The sequence below is a fragment of the Nanorana parkeri genome, unplaced genomic scaffold, assembly GCF_000935625.1.
Source record: "Nanorana parkeri isolate BGI_ZX_2015 unplaced genomic scaffold, ASM93562v1 scaffold2095, whole genome shotgun sequence".
Taxonomy (NCBI): Eukaryota; Metazoa; Chordata; class Amphibia; order Anura; family Dicroglossidae; genus Nanorana; species Nanorana parkeri.
Window position 1 is genome coordinate 24,225 of NW_017308363.1, and position 23,767 is coordinate 47,991.

General features: G+C 47.2%; 1 protein-coding gene across 1 annotated transcript; it reads left to right on the forward strand.

Moving 5' to 3' along the window:
- Positions 1 to 14,432: 14,432 nt before the first annotated feature.
- LOC108800674 (microfibril-associated glycoprotein 4-like) lies at positions 14,433 to 23,485 on the forward strand. The gene is made up of 6 exons (XM_018572668.1): positions 14,433 to 14,562; positions 14,707 to 14,794; positions 18,490 to 18,638; positions 18,733 to 18,829; positions 21,691 to 21,873; positions 22,979 to 23,485. The coding sequence occupies exons 1-6, from the start codon at positions 14,557 to 14,559 to the stop codon at positions 23,224 to 23,226; spliced, it is 771 nt and encodes a 256-aa protein (XP_018428170.1). The 5' UTR covers positions 14,433 to 14,556; the 3' UTR covers positions 23,227 to 23,485.
- Positions 23,486 to 23,767: the final 282 nt, after the last annotated feature.

Sequence of the window (23,767 nt, forward strand, 5' to 3'; positions counted from 1 at the left end):
GGAAGGACGAGGATGGGAGCTCAGCCTGGAAGGCCAAGGATGGGAGCGCAGCCTGGAAGTACAAGGATGGGAGCGCAGCCTGGAAGTACGAGGATGGGAGCGCTGCCTTGAAGTACAAGTATGGGAGGGCAGCCTGGAAGTAGAAGGATGGGAGCGCAGCCTGAAAGTACAAGGATGGGAGCGCTGCCTTGAAGTACAAGGATGGGAGCGCTGCCTTGAAGTACAAGGATGGGAGCGCTGCCTTGAAGTACAAGGATGGGAGCGCTGCCTTGAAGTACAAGGATGGGAGCGCTGCCTTGAAGTACAAGGATGGGAGCGCTGCCTTGAAGTACAAGGATGGGAGCGCTGCCTTGAAGTACAAGGATGGGAGCGCTGCCTTGAAGTACAAGGATGGGAGCGCTGCCTTGAAGTACAAGGATGGGAGCGCTGCCTTGAAGTACAAGGATGGGAGCGCTGCCTTGAAGTACAAGGATGGGAGCGCTGCCTTGAAGTACAAGGATGGGAGCGCTGCCTTGAAGTACAAGGATGGGAGCGCTGCCTTGAAGTACAAGGATGGGAGCGCTGCCTTGAAGTACAAGGATGGGAGCGCTGCCTTGAAGTACAAGGATGGGAGCGCTGCCTTGAAGTACAAGGATGGGAGCGCTGCCTTGAAGTACAAGGATGGGAGCGCTGCCTTGAAGTACAAGGATGGGAGCGCTGCCTTGAAGTACAAGGATGGGAGCGCTGCCTTGAAGTACAAGGATGGGAGCGCTGCCTTGAAGTACAAGGATGGGAGCGCTGCCTTGAAGTACAAGGATGGGAGCGCTGCCTTGAAGTACAAGGATGGGAGCGCTGCCTTGAAGTACAAGGATGGGAGCGCTGCCTTGAAGTACAAGGATGGGAGCGCTGCCTTGAAGTACAAGGATGGGAGCGCTGCCTTGAAGTACAAGGATGGGAGCGCTGCCTTGAAGTACAAGGATGGGAGCGCTGCCTTGAAGTACAAGGATGGGAGCGCTGCCTTGAAGTACAAGGATGGGAGCGCTGCCTTGAAGTACAAGGATGGGAGCGCTGCCTTGAAGTACAAGGATGGGAGCGCTGCCTTGAAGTACAAGGATGGGAGCGCTGCCTTGAAGTACAAGGATGGGAGCGCTGCCTTGAAGTACAAGGATGGGAGCGCTGCCTTGAAGTACAAGGATGGGAGCGCTGCCTTGAAGTACAAGGATGGGAGCGCTGCCTTGAAGTACAAGGATGGGAGCGCTGCCTTGAAGTACAAGGATGGGAGCGCTGCCTTGAAGTACAAGGATGGGAGCGCTGCCTTGAAGTACAAGGATGGGAGCGCTGCCTTGAAGTACAAGGATGGGAGCGCTGCCTTGAAGTACAAGGATGGGAGCGCTGCCTTGAAGTACAAGGATGGGAGCGCTGCCTTGAAGTACAAGGATGGGAGCGCTGCCTTGAAGTACAAGGATGGGAGCGCTGCCTTGAAGTACAAGGATGGGAGCGCTGCCTTGAAGTACAAGGATGGGAGCGCTGCCTTGAAGTACAAGGATGGGAGCGCTGCCTTGAAGTACAAGGATGGGAGCGCTGCCTTGAAGTACAAGGATGGGAGCGCTGCCTTGAAGTACAAGGATGGGAGCGCTGCCTTGAAGTACAAGGATGGGAGCGCTGCCTTGAAGTACAAGGATGGGAGCGCTGCCTTGAAGTACAAGGATGGGAGCGCTGCCTTGAAGTACAAGGATGGGAGCGCTGCCTTGAAGTACAAGGATGGGAGCGCTGCCTTGAAGTACAAGGATGGGAGCGCTGCCTTGAAGTACAAGGATGGGAGCGCAGCCTGGAAGTACAAGGATGGGAGCGCAGCCTGGAAGTACAAGGATAGGAGCGCAGCCTAGAGCTAGGGTGGAGATATCTGGCTTCTGGTGTCCCCAAGAGCCATAAGAAGCCAGCGTGGTGTCTCCAAGACTTCACCCAAAACCTCGAGCAAAACTCTACTTTCAGTTTTCTACAATCCCATGATGTAGGTTATAAATCACTCTGCAATGAGATTCGGGTCTTTTATAAGGATCCTCCATCTTGTTCCCATATTCTACTCTTTATTGATTGAAGGCTGACCATGAAGCTCCTAAACGTCAGGCAAATATATATGATGGGCACCAGTATGTATGGTCACTTACCTTGTGGAGTTCCTTGGAAGCCCCAATGGCCAGGGAGCTCTAATATGCAAATATTGACTTCAGTATCATAAGTTGTGCTTGGTTCCACCCCTCCCCTCCCTTTGCTATTGGTCCAGACTTTTGATGGACAGGCTTGCTTGGCCCTTACTAAGGGGAAGTTGGCAAAAAGCTGATCTAAGCCATTTTTTTGTTTTGCAATAAGAAGGGAATGAGAGGGAATCTGCAAAGTCACATGGAATTCCCTCTTCGGCAGCAGTCACTGGAATAGAATAGATGCCAACTGTCCGAGGTTTAATATCACAGTCCGACGTCTTGGACCTTAGTCCGGATCATGATGTCGTTTTTATTGACGTTACTGTGGATGAGCGCAGTGGGCGGTCCCTGCATAATTACAGGCAAGGTTTAAAAAAGGTCGCTCCGGTAAGTGGGCGGGGTCTGGGCAGGACAATTTGGTCACTATGAGGTGGACTGTAGGGTTGGACTGTGTCCCAGAGATCGGGACCGAAATATCGGTTTGGATGTAACTGCACTGGGGACATATTGTAACATTTTGGATTTCCCACCACTCTCTGTCCCAGGGAAAATGATCAGCAGGAGAAAAAATAGAATGCGTGAATCTCCCCATCGCGGGACGAAGACTGCAGTTATAACCTCACAGGGATTCCGCACTCCATCCAAATCAAAGAATTTTAACTTGACTACGTCTATAGAATACAGGTCAGGAGCCTGGTCATACCTGAGGCTTCCCTTACAGGAAGTGATCCCGTCTGTATTGTGTGTCCATAATTATCTACAACATGGTAGAAAATAGGGTTGCACAGATACCAAGTACAGTACTCGGTACAAGAACAAGTACATGTACCGATACTTTTCCAGCTCCAAGACTGGACGAGAGAAAAATCCAAAACTTAGGAGGCCGCTGTCATGTGTAAGGAGCACACGGAGCTCCCGGGATTTGTACATCTCTGTTTTAATGTACGATTTTGTTTTTATAAATATAAATAAAGGGATGCACGGATACCAGTTTTGTGAGTACGAGTACTGGTACTTGCTGAGTACTTACAAGCACGAGTACTGATACATTTTTGTTTATTGTCATGTGACAGTTTTCCTAAAACAATACAGACTGATGATTTCAGGACAGTGGTGGAGTGCCAGAGCCCGCTCCCAGCTGCAACTGCTGCAACCCCGGTAGTTCTCATGAAAATGCCAAGTATCGGCACTGGTACTCGAAAAGTATCTGTGCATCCCTAGTAGAAAAGATACAGAAATGAATTGTTTGTGTGGAAAGTTCCAGTGGCAAGGTCAGTATATTTCTGGTGGCATCAGTCTTCTGTGATTGAAGAAAAGGAAGCGAAGGAAACAGAATGGACAGGGAAGGGCTGGAGAGGAAAAGAGGAGTGAATGAAGTAATAGGACAGGAAAGGAAGAGAAAAGAAGAGAAAGGAGAGGGAAGGAAAACAGAAAGGAAAGGGAAATGAAATGAAGAACAAAAGGAAGGGAAGGGAAATTTAGGGAAGGAAACAGAAGGAAAGGGGGGGGGGGGGTTAAAAATTAAAGGAAGGGAAAAACTAGGAAAGGAAACAGAGGGAGGAAAGGGGAAATGCAAATGAAATGGGAAAGGAAAGGGAAAGGAAGGAAAGGAACAAAGGAGGTAGGTAAAGGAATGGAAGGAAAAAAGAAGGGAAGGGAATGCAAATGAGAGGGAGGGGCAGGAAATAAGGGGAGGGAAGGAAGTGAAAAGTCAGGAAAGGGAAAGAAGAGAAAAGAAGGGAAAGGGAAGGGGAGTAAGTGAAATAAAGCAAGAGGAAGTTTAGCAAAGAGAAGGAAATGAAATAAGTAAAGGAAGGAAGAAGAAAAAAGAGAGAAAGGGAAGTGAAAAGAAAGGAAGGGAAAAGGAAAGAAAGCAGAAATGGAATGAAGGGCAATAAAATGAAAAAAAAAAAAAGCAAACGTGAAAGAAATGAAGGGAAAAACTAGGGAAGGAAACAGAAATGAAAGGAAAAGGGAAAGGAAAGCAAATAAAATGAGAGGGAAAGAAAAAAGTAGGAAAAAGAATGTTGAGGAAAGCAAATGAAGAAACTAAAGGGGATAAAAAGGAAAGGACGGGACGGTAGAAGAATGGATGGGGAAAAGAATTGAAAGAAACAGAGAGAAAACGGAAAGAAAGGTAGGAAAGGAAACAGAAGGGAAAGGAAGGTAAATTAAAGGAAAGGGAAGAGAAATGTAAAGGGAGGAAAGGCAAAGAAAGAAAGAAGGAAGGGAAGGTAATGGAAAGCAAAAGAAAGGAAGGAAAGAGAAAGAAACGCGAAAGGAGAGGAAAATAAAGGAAGTAAAGGAGAAAATAAGGTGAGAGAAGGAAGGGATTTTATTTTTGGTTTGTTCCTATTAAGCGGACATGTGACACGCTGCAGCTTTGTGTATTTTCTATCGCGCTGCACCATTGGAGACATAGGGAGTTGGTTGTTATTAGTATTGTTATTGCTCAGAGAGAGGGAGAGGATATATTGGTGGAAGGATGTATCCCGAGTCTCTCTGCTGCCTGTCAGTGGAATTATATTTTCTATGGAGTACAATCACCTTTCCCCCTCGGTGGAGACTTGTTCATAGTGAATTCCGGCCCCTCCATACATGGCCCCCCTCAGCAGACTCTCCGCTTTCCTATAGGACACCGATGTCTTACGTAGCTAAAATTAGTATTAGACGGGTCTTGGATGCAATTACCGTGCGCTGAATTTAGGAGATAGGCACGCTTTGCAGCCGAACAAGGAGGCCAAAAATGGGGGAATTTGAAAGGAATGAGGGACAGGGGGTGGCGGGGGGATGAGAGGGGTCCACACATTGTTAGTTTCTGCATATTTGCATCCTTTTCCCTGACTCCCCGGCGCTGCTCTCCCGCTTTGGCCTTCTCTACGGCTGATGTCAGCTTTCACGACTGCACACATTCTATAGGGGCCCCGCTACAGGCCAGGACTTTAAAGGGAACCAGAAAAAGAGTGTATAGACATGCAGCAGTTCACTAGTAATCTAAAATAATGTTTCTATGGAGTCCGTCACTTCCTGGATCAAAGTGAATCTCCACCAGTGAAAACATTTTATTTTCCTACATTTTCAACAGGGAAGAGAAGGGTTAAAAAATCTCAGATCTTTAATTTTCTCTGTGTCTCCATCAGGGAGATCGCCCATCCCTTCCCTATGTCATAACAACAGTGGAGATATAGACAGAAATACAAATCTGAGTTCTAGCCCTTCCCTGCTACATCCTGAACATCCTGAACTCCTGAAATATTTTCAGTTTTAAATGTAAGAAAATGCGCGAATGACAGGGTGACAACGCATGATCACTACTAGGAGTCAGGCATCTTGTGTTGTCATGCTATAACAGGAAGTGCCTGAGCTAGGACCTCCATGGAAGATGATACCATATTCTTATTGTCCAGTTCTTCACCAAGCATGGTTATTATAAGCCCTGATGAAGTGGGGATTGTTAGCCCCCGAAAGGCGTCGGATGCTTTTTTATGGACTTTGCATTAAGATCATTAAAGTTGTACTTGACTGTTTATATGATTGTGGCGCTCTCACTCTTTCGCATCTTCTTCTGTATCAACTGTGGCTTTAGGGATCAAGGGACCTAGGGTGGCTTTAGGGATTCATTACATTTTTTTACATCATTATATTTTTGCCTTGTGATTGAACTTGAGGGACCTATTTCAACTGCAGGTTTCCCCAAATGTATTGGGATTGGTGCCGCAATGTTCTTTGGACCTGCAAGTCCCAGCAATCTCCCAGGAAGATGGTGAGTGAGGAACAACTTTCCGCAATCTTCATCCTAGGAGGATGGTGAGGGAGGAACAACTCCCAGCAATCCTCATCCTCGGAGGATGGCGGGTGTGGAACAAGTCCCAGCAATCCTCATCCTAGCAGGATGGTGAGGGAGGAACAACTCCCAGCAATCCTCATCCTCGGAGGATGGCGGGTGTGGAACAAGTCCCAGCAATCCTCATCCTAGGAGGATGGTGAGAGAGGAACATGTCCCAGCAATCCTCATCCTAGGAGGCTGGTGAGAGAGGAACATGTCCCAGCAATCCTCATCCTAGGAGGATGGCGGGTGTAGAACATGTCCCAGCAATCTTCATCCTAGGAGGATGGCGGGTGTAGAACATGTCCCAGCAATCCTCATCCTAGGAGGATGGGTGGTGTGGAGTAAGTCCCAGTAATCTTCACCCTAGGAGGATGGCGGGGGTGGAGTAAGTCCCAGTAATCTTCACCCTAGGAGGATGGCGGGGGTGGAGTAAGTCCCAGTAATCTTCACCCTAGGAGGATGGCGGGGGTGGAGTAAGTCCCAGTAATCTTCACCCTAGGAGGATGGCGGGGGTGGAGTAAGTCCCAGTAATCTTCACCCTAGGAGGATGGCGGGGGTGGAGTAAGTCCCAGTAATCTTCACCCTAGGAGGATGGCGGGGGTGGAGTAAGTCCCAGTAATCTTCACCCTAGGAGGATGGCGGGGGTGGAGTAAGTCCCAGTAATCTTCACCCTAGGAGGATGGCGGGGGTGGAGTAAGTCCCAGTAATCTTCACCCTAGGAGGATGGCGGGGGTGGAGTAAGTCCCAGTAATCTTCACCCTAGGAGGATGGCGGGGGTGGAGTAAGTCCCAGTAATCTTCACCCTAGGAGGATGGCGGGGGTGGAGTAAGTCCCAGTAATCTTCACCCTAGGAGGATGGCGGGGGTGGAGTAAGTCCCAGTAATCTTCACCCTAGGAGGATGGCGGGGGTGGAGTAAGTCCCAGTAATCTTCACCCTAGGAGGATGGCGGGGGTGGAGTAAGTCCCAGTAATCTTCACCCTAGGAGGATGGCGGGGGTGGAGTAAGTCCCAGTAATCTTCACCCTAGGAGGATGGCGGGGGTGGAGTAAGTCCCAGTAATCTTCACCCTAGGAGGATGGCGGGGGTGGAGTAAGTCCCAGTAATCTTCACCCTAGGAGGATGGCGGGGGTGGAGTAAGTCCCAGTAATCTTCACCCTAGGAGGATGGCGGGGGTGGAGTAAGTCCCAGTAATCTTCACCCTAGGAGGATGGCGGGGGTGGAGTAAGTCCCAGTAATCTTCACCCTAGGAGGATGGCGGGGGTGGAGTAAGTCCCAGTAATCTTCACCCTAGGAGGATGGCGGGGGTGGAGTAAGTCCCAGTAATCTTCACCCTAGGAGGATGGCGGGGGTGGAGTAAGTCCCAGTAATCTTCACCCTAGGAGGATGGCGGGGGTGGAGTAAGTCCCAGTAATCTTCACCCTAGGAGGATGGCGGGGGTGGAGTAAGTCCCAGTAATCTTCACCCTAGGAGGATGGCGGGGGTGGAGTAAGTCCCAGTAATCTTCACCCTAGGAGGATGGCGGGGGTGGAGTAAGTCCCAGTAATCTTCACCCTAGGAGGATGGCGGGGGTGGAGTAAGTCCCAGTAATCTTCACCCTAGGAGGATGGCGGGGGTGGAGTAAGTCCCAGTAATCTTCACCCTAGGAGGATGGCGGGGGTGGAGTAAGTCCCAGTAATCTTCACCCTAGGAGGATGGCGGGGGTGGAGTAAGTCCCAGTAATCTTCACCCTAGGAGGATGGCGGGGGTGGAGTAAGTCCCAGTAATCTTCACCCTAGGAGGATGGCGGGGGTGGAGTAAGTCCCAGTAATCTTCACCCTAGGAGGATGGCGGGGGTGGAGTAAGTCCCAGTAATCTTCACCCTAGGAGGATGGCGGGGGTGGAACAAGTCCCAGTAATCTTCATCCTAGGAGGATGGCGGGTGTGGAACAAGTTGCAGCAACATTCTCAGTCAATCAAATTAGAAAAATCTGTAAATCTTGAACTTGTTACATTTTCGCAGGACTACAACTCCCAGCAACAGTCATTTTATTATTCCATTGTCTCGGCTGAGGGACCACAAGTTGCAGCAGGCGCTGCCAGCCAAACGTACACCCCCCAGAACTGTTGCTGCATTTTGGCTTTTATAATCCCAGACCACATTGGGATGGGGGGGAGGGGGGTGATTCCCTTCCCCCTCTAAATCATTTCTGCTGCTTAAGCACACCAGAAGCCCATTACTCACGCTTTGTATTAACCCCCCTGGGCAGCATTACCGCACTGTGATTATCTTGGATGGATTAGTTCTCCCAGACTTTCCAAGTTTTAAACCTCGCACTGCCAGTGGCCCGTGAGAACGCTCCACTTAGAGCTCATGCAATGGGGCATAAAATGACCAGTCGCCAGTCCGGCACCCAGTCCTTTACAATGAGAAAAAAAATATTAATATAAAAATGTAACAATGTATTTGTGTGATGTATTGTTGTACTGTATGGAACATAATAGTTACAAAGTAGATACGTTTACAATACAGACACCGGCCCATCAAGTTCAATCCCCATAATGTTAAAGGAGAACTATAGGGTCAGGGCTTTTCCCCATAGTTCTCCTAAGTGTGATGGGAGGACACAAACTAGCGTCCTCCTGTCACCCTAGGCTCAGTATATAGGGAGCTGCTGCTCGCGGTATACTGAGACGCCGCAGCTGAAGCGGATCCCGACAATTATGTCTGGATCCGCCCAGCTGCGTGATTGACAGCTGGCTCTGCCTATCACGAGGCAGAGCCAGCTGTACCTTCCCCCATCCGTTCCGCCAGTCAGCGCTGAAGGATTGGAGCGGGGAGGGGGAGAATCCCTGCAGGGACAATCACGGCTCTCTGCACGGATAGATCGAGAAGTGAGCGAGCGCCGGTATGTGTTCGCTCACTTCCCGATCTACTGAGCCGACCTGTTACAGTCTCATTGTCACAGGTCGGCTCAGATTATGAGGCTGAGTGAAAAGCACCCCCTCCCCCTCATAGTTCTCCTTTAAGGACATTAAATAGCAATAGCAAACTGCAGCAATAAACAACCCCCCAGAGCCACTTCAAGGCCCTTTAAAAACCACAAAAACCACCATTTGTCTTCCCCGTTGCCTGACAAAATATTCATCAGAAATTTCAGGAAAGGAAAAAGTGTCAGTTTTGCTCATTTCAGGGCAGAGGAAGGTGCAGTTTGATGAATTCCACACCTACTGTCCTTTTTTTATTAGTATTATAATTGTATTCTCTCGGTTTGTGCGCAGCATTCTTTCTTTCATTGATTTAGTATAATGTTGCATGATGCAGGTTAATCCTCCGTAGCGGTCAGCAGAAAGGATCGGGACGCACCAGCGGACTACGATTCCAGAGCCAGGGACTGCGGAGTTATAATAAGACCGGGCTGTTTCCACCGTTGTTTTCCTATTCAATATTTTTCTTGGGGGCAGCTTGCAGCAGGTTGTGTGAAGTTCTCCCACAGCCGCCCCCCCCCCTTCACCTGGGAGTCTGGGACTCAGAGTGACACAGTCCAGAGTTCCTCCACCTATCAGGGTCACGGCCATGCCCCATGTCTCCGGGGAGTCCCAGTCTAAAAGGAATCTGAGCTTCAGCCAGACTTGTCACTTGTGATTTATGGTGCTGAGTTTTGGATGGGAAGGGGTCCCATAGGAGGCTGAGCCAAGAGATCGCCATAACATAAAGTATCCAACGTTCCTTCCACCATGATACAGTATTCTCTGCACTGCAACTCTTCATCAGTCCAACCCAAGAACTCTTCATACATAGACCTCTAAAGCTGACCATACACTGAGCGAATTTTGTCTTGTTTTTGATGTACCAGCCAAAATTTGCTCAGTGGTTGGTCCCTATTGGTCCTTCCGCCCGACATCCTTTGATCGGAAAATCGCCGGGTATTCTGACTGCGGGAGATTTGTCCATCTACTTTAAACAGTATGTAGCGCTCACCCCCGAAGGAGCCGCTGAATATGAAATGGGTTTTCCTACCTGTTGGTTCCAGCTACCGGTCCCCTTTGATCAGCAACAGCACACCGACACTCATGGACAGAACGGCTCGAGTCTTAGGGTCTCTTTAGGGTATTTATTTGTAAGTTCAATATGAGAGAGAGGGTTTAGGATCTGTAGGATGCCCTTGGAACTACTTCAGAGAACAGCTTTCTCCCCTAGCAACCGCTAAGGCCAATAGCACTGTGATCTGGTCCCAGGGACCAATAGTAGTAATAATACTGTGAACTGATACCTGGAATAGGGTGAGGGATCTCCCTTGTGGGTCCCAGACGGACGCTCGCATAAGCTCCTCTGCGGTATCCCTCAACAAGCGGACTATCCTTCCGACCCAGCTTCCATCAGGTATTTTCCTTAGCAACAGGATCTGGAATCTCTGTGCCCTCAGCATCTGCAACTGCCAAGGAGCACTCCAGGTTAGTGGTAGTATCTTCTCAGAACAAGGCACCCAACATCTGCCACGTGTATGGGCCCAGCAAAGTATCAGTGTATCCTAGGCCTCTAGGCCCCTCAGCACCTACCATGTGCTGAGGCCCAGGCCAGTTTCCCGCATCACACACAGACCTCCTAGGGCGAGGCCCCTAGGGGGAAGAGAGCTCTCCACAGTGTCCCCAGACCTTTTATTACCTGCCCTCAACCATGCCTCTGAGTCATCCTACTCAGGGATTGGCTAGGGTCAGGTGCATAGTCATAACCTGAGGGTGGATCCTCCCTCACTGTATGCCAAGGCTCCCTTTTCCTCAGCAACAGGAGGAGCAATCAATCCAGCAGATTCAGGGACACCTATAGAATGCAGAGCTCTGTATAATCAGCATCTAGACTGGTTACAGTCCAGGTATCTCTAAATTGAATAGCGACATTTTAGAGGGCGCTACAAAGTGTATGGTCAGCTAAACCCTTCACAGCTTCCACATCAACAATCCCTCCTTCCCATCTCTATCCCTGGACTTATTCGTCTGCTTTAAAGGAACATTAAACCCTCCGTTTTTGTTTTGCACATATCTACGGCTGGCAAGCAGTGTACAGTGTATATATATATATATATATGCAAAAACATAAAAAGTTAACAAAAAGGTTCAAACTTACCTGTGTCTCCCCCGCGCACTCCCGTCTGAAGATCTGAGGATTCTCAGGCGGCTGCAATGGATCATGGGGCGGGCGCATGCAGTAGAGATCTTTGGGTGGTAGACAAGAAGAGACACAAGGTAAGTCCATGCAGGCAGCCCGGCAGCATGCACCGGCACATGCACCATGGACAGGAAGACACAGCAGTCAGCGCTGGATCAGAGACCGGCACCAGCGCTGGAGGGACTCCTGAAAACTACTGGAAAGAAGAAGATGATCGGATCAAGAGGCATCATTTAAGGTAAGTCCTTACACCAGCATTGGGGAGGGGGGTCATTTTTTTACTTTAATGTCACTTTAAATATGAGCTCCAACACAGATACATAGAAAGGAACTCTGAAACTAAACAATCAGTTCAAAAGCTTTTCATTGTTCAAAATTCAAAGCCAATGAAATCAGCTGCTGAAAACTCTTCTTGTAACTATCGATGGTTATTTTGCCAGTGCACCACAACAGACCTGCACTGTATATATGACGCAGTGCACAATGGCGTACATTGGTGTGTTACCATGTATTGTGTTACACTGCAACAAAAGTCCCATTCAAAATGAAAGCCGTGATTTACTCCATGTTTCTACAATGCATTGGTCTCAATGGACCGCAATAGTTTATTCTTCTCTCATCATGTAATTAATGTGAATGATATGTGTCCACTTCTCCATTATCATTGACTGATGGATGACCATATTCTCTAGAGCAGGGGTGTCCATTAGGTAGATGGTGATCTAGCAGTAGCTCTCAGAGCTGATGCTGGTAGATCAGGAAGGGGGGGAATGGCGGCCCCTTTATTCAAATTTGGTATATTTATTTAGCTGTGCACACATGATTACCTATTAGCCTGAGTCTGCTGAGCCAAGCTCCCTGAATCCTTTGTGGAGGATACTGGGGGTTGAAGTGCTATGTATTACATCAAAGAATATTCGTTTACACAGCAAAATACAGCAAGGTGAGCCAGGAGAGAGAGCAAGGAGAGACAGCCAGGAGAGAGAGAGAGGAGAGACAGCCAGGAGAGAGAGGAGAGACAGCCAGGAGAGAGAGGAGAGACAGCCAGGAGAGCAAGGAGAGACAGCCAGGAGAGAGAGGAGAGACAGCCAGGAGAGAGAGAGAGAGAGAGCGAGGAAGGTTTTTTTTTTGTTGGTAGATCTCATGTAAGCTCGTCATTTGAAAAGTAGATCTTAACACAAAAATTGTGGGCACCCCTGCTACAGGCCACCAGTATGTATCACGGTGTAGTTAGTATTCTTGCTGGACAACAATTGTAAGAAAATCAGGAGGAGCTGTGAAGGGGAACCACTGACAACATTGCCAAGCAGGAAACAGATGTTTCAGGATGCATTCACACCAAAATGGGAAGGAAATCACAAGCCAACGGAGAGTCCATTCACTTGCAGTCGTACCTTCCGATTTCCTTCTGATCCGTTGCATTGTGATTCGTAGTTCAACATATGCTAACAGGAGGGCACCGAAAAATGAATGGGTGTAAATGGGGCCAGTTCACACTGGATCTGTTGCGTGCATGTTCTCCTTTTTTTTCTCTACACAACATAACGCGAGTGGTGTGCACTAGCCCCATTCACACCCATTCATTTTTTGGTGCCCTTCCGTTAACACAATGGATTGCGACGGATCCGGTGTGAATGGGCCCTCCATATGTAATGAACACATAAGGAGGACCCCATGTACATATATAACTGCAAAATACAAAGGAGGTTGTGAAACCATTTACACACATTGACTCGATTATTTACACCTTGCATGGCGAGTGGTTTTGTCCTTCGGGTCAGCCAGTTTTGCAATTTATACACTAACCCATATAGCAAGGATAACTGTGTGACAGCCAGCCACCCACAAGACATATTCACTGTCAAAGACATACCCCTGGGGGTTACAGAGGGTATCAGTCGCTGCTGCTGAGTCTTCTGTGGTGCACACAACTTCCATAGAGCCAGTTTTGTTTATATAATTCTGTTAATTGTATCCAGACATTGAAAAAAGGTGCAGACATAAATCATTGCATGGCAGATATGTACAGGAGTCAATAAAACCTTTTCTTGAGTAAAATATTAATTTAAAAACGAATTTACAAAGACGGTCTCATTTGAATAACTTACATAAAATATTACATTGACAAAGGCTCTACATAGTGTGCAAGAGAGATCATTAAAAATAAGACCTAGTTGAGACCATTCCCAGGGCCGGTGGTGGCATAAGGGGGAACTTGAAGAGCCGCGGGAGAGAATCAGCGGTGCCAGCGAAGCCGGCGCTAGAGGAAGCGAAGTGGCAGCGGAGGGAGCAGAGCCGCATAAGCCGATGCTTCCTCTATAGCGCCGGCTCCTGTCACAGGCTGAGTGATACCGAATGCAATCCGCTTGTGAGGAATCGATAATGAAAGTGCGTTTCACTCATTCTTCTTACCAAACTGCTCTTGGAAAGGTACGGCACCCCTGATTGCCCTGATCACCTTATTCTTAACTTTGCCATTTTGGATTATTTAATTTGGATTTGGATTAACTTTGGATTGTTGTACATTAAAAATAATATAAGACCTACCCCGAAAATAAGACCTTTGAGCCCCAAAAAATATAAGACAGTGTCTTATTTTCGGGGAAACACGAAAGTGTACAATAGAGATCATTAAAATCGTCATGCAGCTGACCATAGGGCACCTAAGGATACTGAATCTAGAGTTTGGATCACCCCAGGGGTGCCAGACTTTATGAAATTTAGAAGGACAATGTCTTTTCCCATAGATAATGCTCTCATATGGGATGACCTAGTCGATTAGAATTTCCCATTCCGATAGACTAAGGGGAGGAGGGTACATCCACCTAACAGCAATGGTTTTACAACCAAGAAGAACAAATCCTCGCTTCCTTGGATCATGGTCCTGCTAACTGGACAGAGGTGCTAAAGCAGATTCATTGTCCAATCAGCTCTCTGAAGGCAAGAACAGGGATAAAAATGCCACCCGAATGGTTGATGTATGCAAATCACAAGACTGACTGAGCGGAATTACAAACCCTTTGGCAGGTAAAACCAATCATATGTTTCAGTTGTGTATTTATCTGCTTGCCTGCAAGGTGATCAATACATTACTGTAAAGGAGTCTGCAGATTGCCCCCAATGCTCGAAGCCTAAAATTCCGGCTCATCTCCTCTCTTTCTCTCTCTTCCTTGTCCATCAGTTTACGTCTTCCCACCTTTTCCCTGTGCGTCTTGTTGTCCGCTGCAGACTCGCCACCCTGCATCCTGTGCACACAATTTGCACCCCCCCTCCTTTTCTCATTCCTCCCCTCAAATTAGAAAACCGGAGCAGCGAAGGCTCAGAAAGGAGGGATTCTCTGGACTAGACGCAACATATAAATACAAGACCTTAAATAGCAAGCTCACACTCTGCAGGCTGCAGGCATGGAGGTAAGGAGTCCAGGGGCTGGTGCCTGCCAAATCCCCCCCTCTTCCCTTTCCAAGTCTTTTCAGCTGTGGAGGGGTCACTGGGGGGGAAGAACGGCTTGGAGTTATGGTGGCTGGGGATACAAGGGGGATACTTCTCTGTTGCAGGTTCCAGGACGCCCGGGTCTCCTCTTCCTTCTGCTGGTGGTCCTGAACTCAGCGAAAAGTCAGATTTCAAAGCCGGATCATGAGAACGGTGAGTGTGTCCAACAACCCCTGCATACAGCTGGGTTGTCATTGCTCCAAAATCAAACCCAACCAAACATACAAAGCAGGTTTACCTTGGATATGTCTTTGAATTGTGACATCTGCACTGTAGCTAAACTAAACTCCTGCTCCACAAATCCCCAACCTCCCAACCCAAGTGCAGCCAAATCCAGGCTTTCTGGCTCACGTTCTTCGACCATTAACCCCGCTGTCCCTTCTTCCCTTCGTATTGTGTTCTTCGAATTCATTTGTAACTAAACATTCCAACATGCGTGACATTAACATTCCGAGCAGACTGCAGTCAGAGGATCACTTCCCTCTGCTGTGTGTGTACACGGCTGGTTATGTTTCGGGAATGGGCAGTAATTCGATATCTAAATGACTCAATACTTCTCGCTCACATCTGTACGAGTAAAGTCACTTTCTGGCCAAATTCCTCCATTGCAGCCAACCTTGTCAGCTTAGTGACACTCTGTTCTTTCTCCTCCTGAACTAGCAGTGACATGGGGTTTACCCCACCTGCGCGCCGACGTCTCATCACTCCTGGCGCAGACTTTCCGATGTCCACCTGATCTCGCCAGAGGTCTACACCCCAGGCAGGGCCTCCCTGACTTGTGTTTCCAAAAGATTGGAATATGTAAGCCTAGCCATGTAACGTGGAGAGCCGGCCCCAATCCACACAAGATACACGTTTCACAACGTTTACTGAACTCCATCCATTTGGAAGCAGAGAGGGAACAGTGATTGAAAATCTGTACAGAGGAGTTTCCAGCCGATCTGTCTTAAAGCACCTGAGAATGGAAGCCCACATGGGCACACATGGCCAAGTTATTTAAAGGGAAAGTAGAATGTCCTTTGCCTCATTTTATTTTAGAAAAACATGGAGCCTTGAGGAACTTACTGGAGCTAAACCTATGAGCAATTGGCGACAACATCCCTATAAATGAAAGATACAAGGCCTGGCCCCCCAAAAAAGCCACACACTCTAATATTTTGCGGGATCATTACCGGGTGACACCCTCCCGTGACGTCATTGCACATGTGCACGACGTCACCGCGTACGCGCGCGATGGCGTCGTTGTGCATGTGCGGTCATCTTATTGATACCTGCCGGCGGCCTTCATGGTGATGGACGCTGGCAGAGAGTGGAGGGGACAGTCAACCTGCGGCTTAAGGTAGGCCTCCAGGTCTCCTCCTCTCTCCCGGAACTGTTAGGATCTCGGCCCAAGTGCACTATTTTTCGTGCACAGTCATTTTAGTGTCACCCCTCAAATGGTGTCACCCGGGTACGGGCTGCACCCCCCTTGTGACATCATTGATTCCAAACAAAAGGTTTAGGCACAATTGAATTGATGATTCTAGATGTTCCCTATAAAAGAACAAATCTTCACTTTTTGAGTTCAGTTTCATCCCAAACCCAGCAACTAGATGATGCCAATATAACCATTCCTTTTATTTGGATTCATTGAAAGGCTACATGTTTTTAAAGAAATATAGCAAGTGCATGCTTGTGGGCATCCTGTGTATAAATGACAATACAACAGAGTTCCATCACTGCTAGGTGAGAAAGAATAGGGTACTTCTGTCCTCATTTAGTCATTCGGCAGTCTGTTGTTACGCCTACCACCTACTAGCTGGCAGGCCTAAATATGAAATAGTCGTATGTTCACCTATGGAAAAGAAGTGAATAGATGTTTTTATACATACTGTATAACTCATGGCTCAAGTTTTTCTACAGTGGCTCTTTATATCACCGACAGTCCACAAGTGGTCACTTCCCATTCATTTGAAGCAAAAGGAGCCTTACCTGCCTGCGTGTACTTTATGTAACAGTACCACACAGTGCTGGAACCATGCCAGGCCTTTCCAGACTCACTGCAACAGTTCTTGGAAACGTTGCTGCAGAAACAAACTGCACACAATCTATGCTTTTATTGCCAGTTCCACATTCTGGGGATAGCTATCCTTGCTTGCCCCTTACCTTGGAAGGCCTTTAGGGGTTCCCAGGTATGACTCCAACATACAAGGGTCCACCTCTACTCTTCTAGCATCTATCTACACAGGTAGCCTCTTCTTTCTTGCAATGTTCTCTCAGCTTGTTGTCTCTTCAGGTACTGATCTCTCCCACATAGAGCCAGGGCACCCAACGTGGCAGACACATGCCTCAAGTCACTTCCCGCCACCAACCGTTTGATAGCAAAACTGCCTTCCATTTATGCATTTTGTTAGGCCAGGGTACACCCACAGGAGTTTCCTGCACCAAACGGAGATTTATTGGCAAGTAATCTGCCCCCGTCACCTACTGGTCATTAGACTTGAATCTGAAATTCAGAAGATGTTACATTTGGACCAGATTTCATGAATTCGGATGTTCTGAGCCAAATCCAAACTTCAGTCTTTTTCAAACTATTTGTCTTTCTCTACTGCTGTAGTTACCTTACCACCCCGAGGCTCCTGCCACCTGTAAGGCCAAAGCTCTTAGTAATATGCCAGTATCCTCGGTACAATGTTTGGAATGAGTAGCCCATGCTTTTTGTTCACTTATTCCTACTGCTCTAGCTACCTTGTTACCCCAAGGCTCCTGTCATGGCCAGGGCCCAACTCTTACGGTAAGGAAACATTTTGGCCGAGTCTAAAGAAGGTTCAGACTACAGTACTTACAAACAGGGATCGGAGCGGCAAAAATTATCAAAATGTATACATTAATTTCTAGGTAGGTCAAAAAGTATCACAAATGACTGAAACAGATTGCACCTTACCACCCATACTCCAATTAAAAACTAGTAGACAATGCTGTCCATCACACTCACACTATCCACTCATACAGGCGGGCCCCACAATTCCTTAAATGGCAATGCTGGTGAAGCTTTAAGGGAATGGAGAAATACTGGACAAGTTCAAAATGTGATAAATTGGGGACAGAGGAAGTCCGCAGTGTCAGTCCACAATGATGGAATATTTATTTACTTTCAATCAGATTCCAGACTCCTTGAAGTCCTTCTGTAAATCCCGATAAAAAAAAAAAGATATGGCTTGAAACAGATGCTCTTAGGGGCCGAAGGATTGAATCAGGGAAACACTGGAAGATTTGTATGGTTCCCCAACTCTTACGGGGACAATTTTGGCTCATCCTACTTCTCATACTTGCATTGCTTCTAACTGTCCCATAGCTGCTGTCTGAGCTTGCCAAAGCCACCGACTCCCCGATTTCTTTCAGATAGGCTAACATGTAAGGGGCTTCCAGGGCTGCTAGGTGCTTCTGCTGACTTTTCTGGTTTCCCTAGTCTTTGACCACATTTTTCTATTTTTGGCCCCATCATCTCATATGGTAGTTCTGCCAGGAGATTCCCAAACCATTCTGCACACATTTTGAACTCTGGTTCTTGATTCAATTGGATTTCCAGTAAAGAAATCCCAAATCAGCTCACAAGTTTTTTTTTCAGGCAAATCACAACTGGCCAAACGCTTCAGATATTTGCACATCTCTACTGGTCATGAATTCCAGTAATGAAGACCTATTACCACTTTACAGCCATGAGAGATAGCAAATGTTATTGGGCCCTAAGAGAGCGGCCAATAGCGACATTCTATGACATTGTTCGTGTCCAGTGACTGTGTTGCAAGTTGTATGGGAAGCTGCATTAATATGACTCCCCGGGATTCCCTTCTGTGCTCTTTGAACAGGTTCGGATACTGTGCAGTTTCCAGTAGACTGTGAAGATGTCCATGAGCTGGGGGCAGATGCCGATGGAGTGTATGTTATATATCCATCAGGACCATCCAGCGCGGTGCCAGTATTTTGTGATATGACTACTGACGATGGGAAATGGACGGTGAGATTCACCGATTTACTACATATACAGGTCCCTTTACCAATAGACTTATGCCATTGCCATTTAAATTTTTGTCTTTAAACTGTTCCCTCAGGTAATCCAGAAGAGGTTCAATGGAACTGTGAGCTTCTTCCGTGGCTACTCCGACTACAAGGCAGGGTTTGGTCGGGCAGATGGAGAGTACTGGTTAGGTGAGTGTGCAAGTTCATTTTAAAGCTCATCTCTAGCCAAATTTACACTAAATGACCCAACATTGCAGTCACCTGACCATCTTCTTTACCTCTACATCCCTCCAAATGATTGAGCTCACATATGTCCAGTGAAGTGTAATCAATGAACTGTGATTTTTTGGGGGATTTCCCGGAATGAATTCCTGCAGAATCGTCCAGTCTGTGGCGAATCGTACAGTTCATTGACCTTGATGGCTCGGATTCCTAATCCATACACCAGTAGAATTTCATTCAAGAAAATAATTTTTCGGAATATTTTACTTTTTTAATTCAAGGAGTTTTTATTGGTTTTCCACAGTGGCATAACAGGCAATAAAGCATAAACAAATAAACTTAATACACAGTAGAGAGCCAGACTTCGTGTACAGTCAACAATCACTACAACTTAGCTAGTAGGAACAACTATATACTGAATGATGCCAGCTCATGATAAGACAACGTGGTAGTGGTACAGTCCGTTAGCCCAACTCTGTTGTGTTGAGTAGCGGGGATCGGAAAGTTTTTACAAGTAAAAGAGACAGAGTAGAGAAGGTAAAAGAAAGCAGAGAAAAGGGAAAAAGTATTGGGCGTAGGCAGGGCCGGACTTACTCTCTCTGCTGCCCCACGGCCAGGTTCCTCAATGCACCAACCTACCCGCCAAACACCAGAATGGCAGACCTGCAGGCTGCATACAAGTGATCTCGGCGACATCACTGAGATCACTTGTACAAAACAAGCGGAGGCTTCCCCGCTGTACATTTAGCTCTGCTTGCCCAAAGAAGGGCTAAATGTAGAAAACAACTACCCACCCGGCACCCAGAACTGCATGTCCCGGGCTTTGGGAGATAGGAATTCCACACCCCTGCTGCCCCTCTACTCCCTACTGCCCCGCGGCCTGGGCCTTGGTTGGCCTTGTGGGAAATCCGGCCTTGGGCGTAGGTAGGGGGAGGAAAAGTAAAACAGAGAAGGTTCCAGCCACTCCTGACCTGAAGGGAAAGAAAAAATTAATCTTCCTCATATCGCTTAAAGGAGTTCTAAAGCCTCCGTAGATATAGGCAAAACGTTAAAAAAAACCCGCTTTAACAGCGGTTTAAACTTACCTCGTTATCGCTGCACGCTCCCGCGCCGAGAATGCGTAACTGCTCGTGCGGCCGCAAAGCATCTTGGGGCGGGCGCATGCACAGTTCGGATTCTCGGCCGGGAGACGAGCAGAGACGTAAGGTAAGCCTATGGACGCGTGCACCCGCATGCAGACACAGCTGGGTCGGAACTGCCTGCAGGGACAGAGGAGTCAGCGCTGAATCGGAGACCCGCCGCACCGCTGGAGGGACAGATGAAAACATCAGGAAAGAAGAAGATTGGAATAAGAGACATCATTTAAGGTAAGTGCTGACATTAACATTGGGGGGAGGGGAAAAAAATGTGACTTTAATGTCACTTTAAAGCAGAAATAAGTGACAATCGAATGAGTGTGTTTGTAGGTATTGAATCCACGGATTCCAAATTTGATAAAAGCGCAGAACCTTCTCTGCCAATCTTGCTGTTATCTGCTCGTTAATGAAGGTCCAATGTATTCTACTTCTGCAAAGGGGAGCATAGGGGACTTCCACGACTTTGCTTGATTTTTTTAAAATAGTCATTGGGGTCATAGCCATATTTCTGTCCTTCATCTACTCCCAACAATGGGTCAACCTTGAATGGCGGTGGACTACATGCTCAATTGAAGAAAATAAATTCACTTTATATTTGACATATTGTGATGTTTCCCATTACACCAGACACAGGCAGCTGTAGGAGATCAAATCTACTTCCCTATAAGGAATTGTGGGTCAGTCATGCCACCGCAGCCAAGGTCCTGGATGGGGAAATGGAAAATCATTATCCATCATTATGTAGATTTTCAGGCCAAAGGCAGCCTAAGAGGTCGGTTGTATCTTCGGTGCGAATTTGAAGTTATATCTGTGAGAAACAAGAATGAGCAAAGCAGAGTTTAACAAAAAACAATGACTGGCGTTCTCCTGCTTTGACCCGGCATTAAAATAGAATACAAAATGGGATTTTCTTTTTAATAGAATAATTCCACAGAGATGACAAGCTGAACATTTCGCTGCCAGGACAGGCTTGGAATGGAAGTCCTGAATTTGTTTTTTTCTGGATAATTCTCATTGTTTTTCTGACCTATTTTAGGATTGTTTGCAAATGGCATACCAGTGTTGCAGATTATGTTCCTGCTTAGGACACGGAGTTTAAAAGGCGCTCACGACTTTTCCTGCTTTCATTGTGAATATGTACACTGGTCATGGTTTTCATATTTTCCCTCTCTACAGTTTAAGCAGATCTCCGGGAATTTTAAAAGGTAACCCTTGCAGTGGGGCTGCCCATGCACTGCAAGGGTTAACTGCTCCTTTTTGTCTAGGGGGCAAATAATGAAGATATATTCACCTGATCCTCGATCCTGAAACAGTGATCAATTACCTCTCTCCCTCTCCACTCCGGCTGCGGTATTTTGCTTTTTTTCAGCATTTAGCCCTGCTTTGGGCAAGCAGAGCTATATGTACAGCACGGAAGCCGCCACTTGTTTTGTACAAGTGATCCCGGCGATGTAGCTGAGATCACTTGAATGCAGTCTGCAGGTCTGCCATTCTCCATGGGGGGTGGCGGGTAGGGGGGCACATTGAGGAACCTGGCCCCGGGGCAGCAGAGAGAGTAAAATCCGGCCCTGGCTGCGGGGACAGGTCTAGAGCCAGGTGGTATTGAATCAAAACTCCTCCCTCCTTCTAGAGATAGCATTGAGCATTGCTCCTTCGCACAGCATCTCTCTCACATCTCATTCCCTCTTCCAGGACTGCACAATATTTATCAGCTGACTCTACGGAAAAAGTATGAGATGAGAGTTGACCTGGGAGACTTTGACGGTAATAAGACCTTCGCCAGGTACGCTGACTTTGCCCTTTCCCCCAACGCTATTAACCCAGAGGAGGATGGGTACACTTTGTACGTGGAGGGGTTCATTGATGGTGGAGCAGGTAAGAAAGACTGACATGGAAAATGTATCCATAGAATAAATAAAAGGAACATTTTATATCCCCCCATTTTTTCTACTCCTCTCTTACCTGCCCTCCTCGCCTCACCTTTCTTTTCTTTCCCTGTCCCCTCACTTTCCCTTCTCTCCACTCCCCATATTTTCCTCCCCTCATCTCTCCACCTCTACTCTGCTTTCCTTCTTTACCCTCTCATCTACTGTTCTCCTTTTCTCACCTCCCCTTTCCTTTTTCTCTCCTCTTCTCTCACCTCTCCCCTTCATTCCTCTCATCTCCTGTTTATTCCTACCGCTTCTCTGGTCCTCTCTCTCCCATCGGCTCCTCTCTTCCTCTTCTCCTTTCCTCCATCTCCTTTCATCTCATTTTCTCTCTCTCATCCCCCTCTCTTCTCCTTTCCTCTTATCTCACTTTCTCTCTCTCCTTTTCTTTCAACTCCTTTCATCTTTCCTCTCCCCTCATCTCCTCCCCTCCCTTTCCCTCTCCTCGTATCTCTTCCCCTCCCCATTCCTTTTCCTTCCTTTCCTTTCCTCTCCTCTCCTACATCTCTCCACTCCTCCATTCCTCCCACCTTTTCTCTACTCTTATTTCTTTTTCTATTCTCCTTCTCCCTCTCCACTCTTCCTTTTCTCTACTGTATAGCCTCTACGCCTCTCTCTTCTCCTCTCCTCCTTTTCTCTCTAGCCTCTCCGCCTCTCTCTTCTCCTCTCCCCCTTTTCTCTCTAGCCTCTCCGCCCCCTCTCTTCTCTTCTTTCTCCTCCACTCATCTCTCCCCACCTCCACTCTTATATCATTTCTTATTTCTTCTCTCCTCTGCTTTATTTTTAATCACCTCTTCTCTCTTCTCTACTAACCTTTCTCCCCTCCTCTCATTTCTTCTTCTTTCCGATCGCTTCCGCTTATCCTTTCCTTCTCCCTCCCCTCTTTTTTATTTCACATCTCCTCCACTCTTCTTTTCTTTCTTTGTTCCTCTCTACTCTTCTCCTTTCCTCTTATCTGTCCTTTTCTTTCATTAGAAAAAAACACCAACCTATTAATGGCTATTCACACTAATTACTAGATTTTGTATTCAAGACATGCTGTTTTCCCGCAGGGGATTCTCTCACTTACCACAATGGAATGAAGTTCTCTACATACGACAATGACCGTGATATCTACCTGCAGAACTGCGCCTCCCTCTCAGCTGGAGGGTTCTGGTACCGAGCTTGCCACCTGGCTAACTTGAATGGGCCATACCTGCGAGGGGCCCACCTGTCCTATGGCAGTGGAGTCATCTGGTCTCAGTGGCGAGGTCTCTATTATTCCCTGAAGTCCACTGAGATGAAGATACGTCGTGTGTGATGACCTTCTGTTTGGTCCAAGACCTGTGATGTCAATTGCCTGTATGGCCTATGTCTTCCTATGTGTTTTATCTTATTGTCCTCCAAACACAGGCAACCATAAACCATCCCATGAGATATTTAGCCTTTGACCTTTACCCAAAAACTAGTATTTCCCATGACTTGAGACTTTGTATCTCAAAAAAGATTGTGATGATGGAACTTCACCTTGATTCTTAAGCTTAGCCTGCTATATTCCTCATAGCAGAAGTGGTTAGAAACCTCAAGGCAAGTAAAAGGCAGAAGATCTATGGTTCAGTGCAGGTTGTCCTCTAGCAGAAGCAAAATGATAAGCTTCCAAAATGGTCACTTTACCCGTTTATTTACTTGAAATGAGGAAGAACAAACTGATCTGTCCCGCAGATCAAACAGAATATCTCCAAATCTGTTTGATGCAAACCAAATTTTGGTTTGGGTGGATCAATCCGCTCATCTCTAATGGGCATCCATTATGTCTAGGCTGATGATTCCCAAACTTGGGTTTTCAAAATGATTTTGGTTTC